Below are 11088 nucleotides of genomic sequence, written 5' to 3'. Positions count from 1 at the left end.
CGCATGCCTGTAATTCCGGCTACTTGGAAGACTGAGGTGGAAGGATCGCTGGAGCCCAGCTGGTCAAGGCTGCAGTGGCCGAGAGCAGCCACTGCACTCCAGTCTGGATGACAGAGTGAGACTCCGACTCAAAAAAAAAAAAAGAAAAGACAATTACAGATCACTATCCCTTGTGAATACAGATGCAATAAATCCTCAACAAAATACTAGAATCAAGCAAACATTTAAGAAGGATTATATACCATGCAAGAAAACAAAACTGAATCCAGCAACATTTAAAAAGACATATACTATGATTAAGCAGAGTCAGTTCAATGTATGAAGAGCAATATAATATGCCATACAAACAGAATAGATAAGATATAAGTAAATACGTAACAAATAAAATAGAATAAAGACTAAAAAAACCACATGATCATCTCAGTAGATGCAGAAAAAGCATTTGAAATATCAAAACCCCAGGCTGGGTGTGGTGGCTCACATCTATAATCCCAGTACTTTAAGAGGTGGAGGTGAGAGGATTGCCTGAGACCCCGGGGTTCGAGACCAGCCTAGGCAACTTGTTGAGACCTCATCTCTACAATAAATCAAAAAATTAGCCGGGCATGGTGACATATGCCTGTAGTTCCAGCTACTTGGAAGGCTAAGGCAGAAGGATCATCTGAGCCCAGCAGGTCTAGACTGGGGTGGCCAGGAGCGTGCCACTGCCCTCCAGTCTGGGTGACAGAGTGAAACTCCAACGCAAAAAAAAAAAAAAGAAAGAAAAGAAGAAGAAAAATTCAATACTCTTTCATAATAAAAACACTCAATAAACTAGAAGGGCAGTTCCTCAACTTGATAAAGCGTACTTATGAAAAATCAATAACTAGCATCATACCCAATGGTGAAAGACTGAATGCAGTTCCCTAAGATCAGTAACAAGACAAGGAAGTCCACTCTCACCACTTCTATTCAACTTTGCACTGGAGGTTCCAAGCAGGGCAATTATGTAAAACAAATAAATAAAAGGCATCCAGATTGAACAAGATAAAATAAAACTATCTCTTCACAAATGACATAATCTTTTATATGGAAAACCCTAAGGAATCTACAAAAATCAAACTATTTGAGCTATTAAGTACAGAAAGGTTGCAGGGTATGAACCTAATATAATCTACTGTATTTCTATACACTATCGATGAACTACTAGAAGGCTGAATAAAGAAAATTCTATTTACAATAGCATGGAAATAATAAAATACTTAGGAATAAATTTAGCAAAAGTGTAAGACTTGTATTGTGAAAACCATAAAATATTGTTAAACAAAATTAAAGAGGGCCTATAGAAAGATATTATATGTTCATGGCACTAATTCTTCAATTCATATATAAATTCAACACAATCTCTATCCACTACAGCTTTCTTTTTGCAGAAATGAAAACGCTTATCTTACAATTTATATGGAAACGTAAGGGACCCACAATATCCAAAACAATTCTGTAAAAAAAAAAAACACAAATTTGAAGGAGTCAAGCTTCCTGATTGCAAAACCTACTTACAAAGCTACAGTAATCAAGACTTTGTGGTACTGATAGAAGAGATATACAGATCAAAGAAACAGAACTGACAGCCCAGATATAAATCCTCTTATCTACAGACAGTTGATTTTTATTTCTTTTCTCCACTATTTTTTTTTTTTCCTGAGTTGGAGCCTCACTCTGTCACCCAGGCTAGAGTGCAGTGGCACACTCACAACCACCGCAGCCTTGACCTGCTGGGCTCGGGCGATCCTTCTGCTTCAGTCTTCCAAGTAGCTGCAGGCACGAGTCACCACACACAGCTAATTTTTTTGGTTTATTGTAGAGACGAGGTCTCGCCATGTTGCCCAGGCTGGTCTCGAACCAATGGGTTCAGGCAATCCTCTCGCCTCTGCCTCCCAAAGTGTTGGGATTACAGGTCTGAGCCACCATGCCCAGCTGACAGCTGATTTTTAATAAGGATGCCTAATGGAGCAAAGAATGAAGTTGGACCTCTACTTCATACCATATACAAAATTTAACTCAAAATGGATGAAAGTCTTAAATGTATGAACTAAAGTTATAACACTTTTAGAAGGAAACACAGGTATAAATTGTCATGACCTTGGATTAAGCAACGTTTTCTGAGATTTGACAACAAAAGTACAAGTAATAACAACAAAATATATAACCTGGACATCATCAATATTAAAAACTCTATATTTCAAAGTACACCAAAAAAGAAAAAAGGCTGAACATAGTGGCTCATGCCTATAATCTCAGAACTTTGAGGAAGCAGAGGTGGGTGGAATGCTTGATCCCAGTGATCCCAGGAGTTCAAGACCAGTTGTAAAACTTCATCTCTACAAAAAAATTTAAAAATTAGCCAGGTGTGGTGACACACATCTGTAGTCCTAGCTACTCAGGAGGCTAAGGTGAAAGGATCACCTGAGTCCAGGAGGACAAGGCTGGGGAGAGCCATAACTGTGCAACTGCCCTCTAGCCTGGGTGACAGAGTAAGACCTTGACTGAAAAAAAAAAAAATGCTGGATGTGGTGGCTTACACCTGTAATCCCAGAACTTTAGGAAGCCAAGGCAGGAGGGTCACTCAAGGCTAGGAGTTTGAAATTCCATCTTTATTAAAAGAGAAAAAAAAAAATGTAACCAGGCATGGTGGCACATGCTTGCAGTTCCAGTTACTCAGAAGGCTAAGGCAGGAGCATCACTTGAGCCCAGGAGTTCGATGCTACAATAAGCTACGATTGTGCCACTGCACTGTAGCCTGGGTGACAGAGCAAGACTGTCTCAAAAAAAAAGAAAAGAAAAGAAAAAAGACAATCCACATAAGGGAGAAAATTTTGCAAATTATATGCCTAATAAAGGATTGTATCTAGAATACATAAAGAACTATTACAACTCAATATTAAAAGACAAATAGTCTGATTTTTCAAAGGGCAAAGGATCTAAGAGAAGTTATCTAAATGATTCGTAAGCACACGAGAAGATGTTCAACATTAGCCATCAGAGAAATACAAATCAAACCATGATATATCACGTCACACTCACTAGGATGGCTAGAATGAAAAAGACAGATAATGAAATAAGAGTTGATGAGGATTTGGAAAACGTGTCACCCAATACAGCCACCTTAGAAAATGGTTCAGTGGTTTCACAAGCAGTTAAATGTAGGAGTTACCATATGATCCAGCAATTCCACTCCTAGATATATATCTATGAGAAATGAAAACATACATCCACACAAAAACTTGTACACAAATGTTCATTATAGAATTGTTCATAATAGAAAGCAGACAACCTAAAAATGTTCATCAACTAGCTGGGTTGGGTGGCTCAGCCTGTAATTCCGCACTTTGGGAGGCTGAGGTGAGTGGATTGCCTGAGCCCGCGGGTTCGAGACCCGCCTGGGAAACTTGATGAGACCTTATCTCTACAATAAATAAAAAAATTAGCTGGGCTTGGTAGCGTACATCTGTAATTCTGGCTACTTGGAAGGCTGAGGTGGAAGGACCGCCAGAGCCCAGCAGATCGAGGCTGCGGTGGCCGGGAGCGGCCACTGCACTGCAGTCTGGGCGACACAGTGAGACTCCAACTCAAAAAAAGAAAAAAAAGAAATGAAGTACTGATACATGCTACAACATGGATGAACTTGTAATATGTAAACTGAAAGTAGTCACAAAAGACGACACACAAAATGATTCCATTTATATGAAATATACAAAATAGGCAAATCTATGGAGACAGAAAGCAGATTAGTGGTTTCTTAAGGCTGGAATGGAATGAGGGTGTAGAAAAGCTGACAGCTAACAGGTGCAGTTTCTTTTAGGGGTAATAAAATTGTGTTAAAATTGATTGTGGTAATGAATGTACAACACTGTGAATATTTTTTTAAAAGCCATTGAATTGCATATTTTAAATAGGTGAACTGAATATGTTAATTATTTCAGTTTAAAAAACAAAAAGTCAGCTGGGCTCGGTGGCTCAGCCTGTAATCCCGAGCTTTAGGAGGCTGAGGTGAGTGGATTGCCTGAGCCTGCAGGCTCGAGACCCGCCCAGGCAGCGAGACCTCATCTCTACAATAAATCAAAAAATCAGCCGGGTGTGGTAGCGCATGCCTGTAATTCTGGCTACTTGGAAGGCTGAGGTGGAAGGACCGCCGGAGCCCAGCAGGTCGAGGCTGCGGTGACCGGGAGCAGCCACTGCACTCCAGACTGGGCGACAGAGTGAGACTCCAACACAAAAAAAAAAAAAAAAAAAAGTCACATTTTAAAAGGCTAAATGTTTTAGTATATGGATAATATCTGAATTTTTTAAATGTCATCAGTAGTTAACTACTGGTCATATATGCAATCAATTTAACAGGATTAAAATGATTAAAAGGCCGGGCTCAGCCTGTAATCCCAGCACTTTAGGAGGCCGAGGCAAGAGGATTGCCTGAGCTCATGGGTTCGAGACCCACCCGGGCAACTTGGTGAGACCTCGTCTCCACAATAAATCAAAAATTAGCCAGACGTGGTAGCTACTTGGAAGGCTGAGGCGGAAGGATCGCAGAGCCCAGTAGGTCAAGGCTGCGGTGGCCAGGAGCATGCCACTACCCTCCAGCCTTGGTGACAGAGTGAGACTCCAACTCAAAAAATAAAATAAAATAAAATAAAATAAAATGATTAGAAAGTTGTTTCACAAGTACTTGATAATTCATGCTACTTTAAAGCTAGGCTTTCCAAATCTATGTTTTTAAATAAAGTAAAAATAAGGTTAGTCACAAAAGTGAGAGCTATGATAATTTGTCTGGGGTTTGTCTGTTGAAAAAAGAAACTATTCTTATTTCTCTCACTTAATAGTATATACAGGAAGCTGTTACTGATCTTTCATTATGTCCTTTTCTCTGATATTTCTATAAAATACTTAGCAAGTTTCCAGAAAGGTTGACTCAACCAATTTTCAGCATTCTTTCATGAATAGGAAGATGTGTTTTTGTACCCTTGCAGCAATTTACCTGGACAAAGAAAAACAAACACGTAAACACACCTGTTAGAGTCCAAAGTCGGCCATTGCCTTGCTAACCTATGGCACGGCCATGTGCTCTTTGAGGTGAATCACCTTTCTCTCTCTCTCTAATTTACTTTCTAAATGAACTATATTATCTAACCTAAAAAAAAAAGTCCAAAACCACTTTTATTTTTGCCTTATACAACTTTTTCCTACCAGAATTTATAAAACCACTGTGAGTCACAACCTGCAACAACACAGACAAGCCCTTGTTCAAGACAGGCAAATATGCCTCGCTGGGAATTAGGAATCTCTACATAAGGCACCCAAGACACTGTATTTCATTAAACCCCTAGAGCTCTGTAGCCTCTTTTTTTTTAGAACAGATTAAGTACTAAAAATTGCTGTTCTCCACAATTTTAAAACACAAGTAAACCAAGGTAGATTTTATGGGGGTACATTCTTTACAGGCTCCCAAATCAGCAATGCAATCTCAGGTAATCACTTCAACTCCCTTTAGTAAAATCAAGTCCACTAGACTGTAGCTGTAGTTGATTTCACAGAATCCTTAAAACACAGAAAATGTTCCAGTGGGACTTCAAATAGTAAGAAAAGCAGCCAAAAGTAAACAAATCTACCAATAAACTCAGGGCAACAGAAGTGCCATTAATTATTTTTACCTTTGAAAATGGCTCTCAGGAGTGCTCCAGCCGCTTTTCCCTTCACTGCTTGATTCTGAAGGAGTTTAGTCAACTACAATCAAAGAAAGAAAAAGCTACAAGTTGCTGGCAATATTATTTTACCCTGACCTAAACACCCAAAATGAAAAGGCAGCCCAGTGCAGTGTTTCACACTTTGGGAGGCCAAGGCCAGAGGACTGCTTGAGGTCAGGAGTTCAAGACCACCCTGGGCAACCATGAGACCTAGTCTCTACACAAATAAACTAGCTAGGTGTAGGGATGTGTCTCTACAGTCCCAGCTACTTGGAAAGCTGAGGCAGGAGAATCACTTGAGGCCATGAGTTTAAGCTGCAGTGAGCTGTGATCACACTATTGTACTCCAGTCCAGGTGACAGAGCAAGACCCTGTCTCTAAAAAAAATAAAAAATTAAAAAAGAAAGACTGGGTGCAGTGGCAGTGGCTCATGCCTATAACCCTTTGCAACCAGTAAGCAATCTATAGGGAGACACTTTAAAACCATGCAAATATATCACTCCTCAGCTAATTTTCTCCCTGTATAATGGAAAAGTCCAACAGAAATCACTGTTACAAGGTTATCAAAGTCATTATCACCAAGAATGACACTGACATCATGAGCCCAGTAATATGATACAATGAAAAGGGCATAGTACCACTTCTGTGGTGCTTCTGTCAAGGATATATGACCTCAGTCCAATCATAAGATGACACAAAACACGCCTTAGTTAAGGTTAATCTTGAAAAAGAAGTATTCTCCAAGGAGGGATCAAAAGAGGCTGAAATCATTTATTATGGAAAAAGGAGAGGAATATCAGGTTGAGTGAGAGAATTAAAAAGAATAAACAGCCTAACATATAAGATAATTACTGATTCATTTTATAATCATATACTTACAGTGAAACCACAAGCATTAATTTTATCTTTGACTAATAATTTTTAAAATTTTGCTGTTTATGAATTTATTTTAAGGAAAAATATAAATAAAGAAGCATCAATAGGCAAAACTAATGTGTCACATCAATAACTATAGTCTGGATATTATCTTCAAGTGGGAGTATTCCAAGGACCATAAAAATATACTAATTTGCTTTTGCATGTATACCTGTAAAAGCAATCTATTCTTAGAATTTCAGGTTTAAATTTGGTTACAAATTCCTTTAGGTTGTACATTTCTCTCATCCCACCCCCAATTTCTTTACAGCTATGATCTGTTACCAAATAAATCCCTGTCTGTTACAGTGAATAGGGAGCAAATGCTGTAACAGAATTTTTCTTTCTCGCATGTCCTTTAAATTTGTCATCATGCTTAACATTTACTTTAGCACACTTCCTAATACTCACATCATCTTCTTTCAGGATTTGAAGAAACTCCTGCAATTTGTCTGCTGTTTTTTCTGCTGCTAGAGATAAAATTTTCTGGTCCATTGTTGCTCATATCAGGGAACTGTAAGGGAAAAACGTCAGAACTGCATGAAGCTTCCAGAAGTAAAGAAGCTTGATTCTTTTTCCTTCCCAACCTGTTAACTAAATATTTCATACCTACTATGTGGTGGGTGCTCAACAGATTGAGGATTACTAACTAGTGAGAGTAGGTGATCCCTAACCTAACCAAAATAATCTAAAAAATTCCCTAGAATTTCCTTACTGGGAACTTATATTCTAATCAAATAGTTTTATAAGTTTGAGCACACTACCTAAAACAAAGCTGCATTTTACTGTATATCAAATTAATAATACATTAAAAATACACATATAAGAATATATTATAAGCATGTAATACAGTAATATTTGATAAGCGAATAAACCAATAGCACTGTAAATGCTAAGTGCCAATTAAATGGGAGAATTAAAAGTGAGAAGTTAACAAAGCTAAAGTTATAAATGTGTGCTTAAATGTTAAGGCTTCCCAGCAGAAGAAAGCTTGAATTCGAATTTAGAGATGAAATTTAGATACTCAAGACAACCAGATGGTACACATTACAGGGAAGGATATCATAAACAAAGGCATTCATACAGGAAGTGAAAACTTATTTGAGGAAAATAAGTAAATTGGCTGAAGTACATGCCAGGTTAAGGAATTCAGATTTTATTCTGTAAATAACAAGAACCATCAAAAACTTTTGAGCAAAAGACAATCTGACAAGATTTAAACAGGGTTTGAGAAAACTGAACCTAGCATCATTGTGCAGACTAAAGTGGGAACGGGAGAAGGAGAAATAGCAGAGGCTAAGAGACCACTTGGGGGCTGTTTTAGTGCTAATGATAAAGGTCTGTACTACAGTGGTAACTGGGGAATGGAAAGGAAGGGATGAAATGGAGGCACATAAGACAGACAGGATATAGTGAGTAGGTATGGAAATAGAGGGGGAAATACGGACTGAGAGAAAGAAAATCTGTTCCTCCTCTTCGTCCTATATTTCCCATCTTCAAAAATGATACCATTACCCACTCAGCTGCTCAAAACAGAAACCTGGGCAACATTCTTAACAGCCTTATCCTTCACCACATCCCTTACTAAGTTCTGTAAATGTTACCTACTAAACATCTCTCGAATCTACGTCTCTCCATCACCACTATTGTCACATTACTCCAAAGCTACCATCATCTCTCACCTGAACTACAAGTTTCCTTTTTTTTTTGCGTTGAAGTCTCACTCTGTCACCCAGGCTGGAGTGTGCAGTGGCATGTTCACCGCCACCACAGTCTCGACCTGCTGGGCTCAGACGACCCTTCTGCTTCAGCCTTCTAAACAGCTGGAACTATAGGCACACACCTAGCTAATTTTTTTTAAATTTATTGTAGAGATGCGGTCTTACCAAGTTGCCCAGACTGATCTCGAACCCCTGGACTCAGGCCAACCCTCTGGCCCCTGCCTCCCAAAGTGCTGGGATTATAGGCATGAGCCACCTCGCCTGGCCAACTACAAGTTTCCTTCTACACAGCAACCAAAGTGATGTTTCTGAAACACAAATCTGATTACATGACTTATCCTCCCTCCACTCTATCCTAAAAACTTCAGTGGCTTTCCATTGCTTTCCCATCAGTGCAAAATCCTGAAGTCAAGATTTAAAAGGCAGGGTCTGATCCATGCCTAACTCCCCTTCATTACTCTACTCCAACCACACTGAATTGCTTTCAGTCCTTCAAACTTATAAGTTCCTTCTGCCCCAGGCCTTTCCACAAGATTTTCTGCCTAGAACTTAAGTAAATACCCCTTCTTCCATCCCTTGCTCCCCAGTCTTTTACTGTTAATTTCTAAAAACCCTTCAGGTCTCCACTCAATCTACACCTCCTCAGAAACCCAGTCTAGGTTAAGTGTTCCCCTATTACAGCCTCTCATGGCACCAGTAAATGCTCTTATGTACTGTCACCAATTTTTAACATCGCATGTGCAATTATTAGACTAACAACTAAATCTATCACCCATTAGACTAGAAACTCCAAGAGGACAGAAACCATATCCGGTTCGTTTATCACTGTATCTCCAGTACCTACCTCAAACTAGGTACCTAACAAATGTTTGTAGTTCATTTGTTGGGGAGTTTTGTTTTTTTGTTTTTTCATTTCCCTCCTCATCCTCTATGTGATGGTGAGGTACCTAACAAATATTTGCTGAACAGCCAGACGAGGTGACTCATACCTGTAATTCCAGCACTTTGGGAGACAGAGGCAAGAGGACTGCTTGCGCCTAGGAGTTGGAGGCTACAGTGAGTTGCGATCAGGCACTCCAGCCTGGGCAACAAAGTGGGGCTCTGACTCACACACACACACAGAATTAAAAAACACACAAATATTTGTTGAACAACTTTACATTCATTAATTTGACCCTTACAACAACGCTAATTAGTTAGGTGCTATTAGTCCCATTTTAGACTAAAAACTTTTGCGATTCAGAGATTAAGGAGTATCCCAAAGGTCAGAAGGCTGGCAAATGGCAGAGAAACCCAAGTCTGTCCGGTTCCATATTCCAGGATCCCGTGCTTTTTAACTACTAAATGCAAACAGGGTACACACTGGCCAAAAGAGGCGTCCAACCTCATTAAACTGAAAAGCTTCTGCAAAACAAAAGAAATCATCAAGAGAGCAGGGAGACAGCCCACAGAATGGGAAAAAATATTTGCCAACTGTATATCTGACAAAGGCCTAATATCCAGGATCTACAAGGAACTCAAAAGTGCCAAAAGGAAAAAAACAAACAGTCCCATTAAAAAGTGGGCAAAAGACAAGAATAGACACTTCTCAAAAGAAGATATACGGGCAGCCAAGAGACACATGAAAAAGTGCTCTGCCTCATGAATCATCAGAGGAATGCAAATCAAAATCACAGAGATACCATCTAATCCCAGTAAGAATGGCCACCATTAATAAAACCAACCACAGATGCTGGTGAGGATGCAGAGAAAAAGGAATGCTTCTACACTGCTGGTGGGAATGCAAACTGGTGGCAACCTCTTTGCAAGACAGTGTGGTGATTTCTGAAAGAACTAGAAATCAACCTCCCATATGACCCAGCAATCCCCTTACTGGGAATATACCAGAGGAACTCAAGTCATTCTACAAAAAGATACCTGCACATGCATATTTATCGCAACACTATTCACAATAGCAAAAACATGGAACAAACTGTGCTGCCCATATACACAATGGAATATTATGCAGAAATAAAGAAGGACAAACATGAAATTCGCAGCAACTTGGATGGATTTAGTGTATCATACTCAGAGATCTATTACAGAAACAAAGAACAGAGTACCACATGTTCTCACTCATAAGCAGACCCTGAACAATTACCATAATACTTTAAGAAAGGGATTGGCAGTAGCAGGATACTACTGGGGTGGGGCGAGGTGGGGAGGGGGGGAACACATCAATAAGGGTACGTGATCTCGAATCAAAGTGGGGACCAATGGGAGGCCCAAACTTTACCTGTATGATGACCACTTGTATACCTAATCCTGAATTGTACCCCACATCTTTAAAATAAAAAATAATGGATTGACTTAGCCTGAGGGTTCCAGACCCACCTGGGCAACTTGGTGAGACCTCATCTCTACAACAAATCAAAAAATTAGCCAGGCATGGTAGCGCATGCCTGTAGTTCCAGCTACTGGAAGGCTGAGGCGGAAGGATCGCCGGAGCCCAGCAGGTCGAGGCTTCGGTGGTTGGGAGTGGCCACTGCACTCCAGTCTGGGTGACAGAGTGAGACTTCAACTCAGAAAGAAAAAAAAAATAGAGGCCGGGCTCAGTGGCTCAGCCTGTAATCCCTTTGGGCACTTTGGGAGGCCGAGGTGAGTGAATTTCCTGAGCCCACGGGTTGGAGACCCGCCTGGGCAACTTGACGAGACCTCATCTCTACAATAAATCAAAAATTAGCTGGGTGTGGTAG

At 39.9% G+C, this 11088-nt stretch overlaps 1 protein-coding gene across 2 annotated transcripts in view; it reads right to left on the bottom strand.

Annotated features, from left to right (window-relative positions):
* FANCI (Fanconi anemia complementation group I) overlaps positions 1 to 7148 on the bottom strand; it is an 89545-nt gene extending 82397 nt beyond the window's left edge. For both annotated transcript variants that reach the window (XM_008070619.2, XM_008070620.2), the window contains exons 1-2: positions 7044 to 7148; positions 5685 to 5757 (exon numbers count right to left, since the gene is read on the bottom strand). In XM_008070619.2, coding sequence (XP_008068810.1) covers positions 5685 to 5757; positions 7044 to 7127 — 157 coding nt within the window. In that variant the 5' untranslated portion in view covers positions 7128 to 7148. The remainder of the gene's footprint in view (positions 1 to 5684; positions 5758 to 7043) is intronic.
* Between the last annotated feature and the right edge of the window lie 3940 nt (positions 7149 to 11088).

The sequence above is a fragment of the Carlito syrichta genome, unplaced genomic scaffold (genome assembly GCF_000164805.1).
Source record: "Carlito syrichta isolate Samal-C Ts95f unplaced genomic scaffold, Tarsius_syrichta-2.0.1 Scaffold313872, whole genome shotgun sequence".
NCBI classification, from domain to species: Eukaryota; Metazoa; Chordata; class Mammalia; order Primates; family Tarsiidae; genus Carlito; species Carlito syrichta.
Note: the sequence above shows the minus strand (reverse complement) of the source record. Positions and strands in the feature narration are given on the sequence as shown.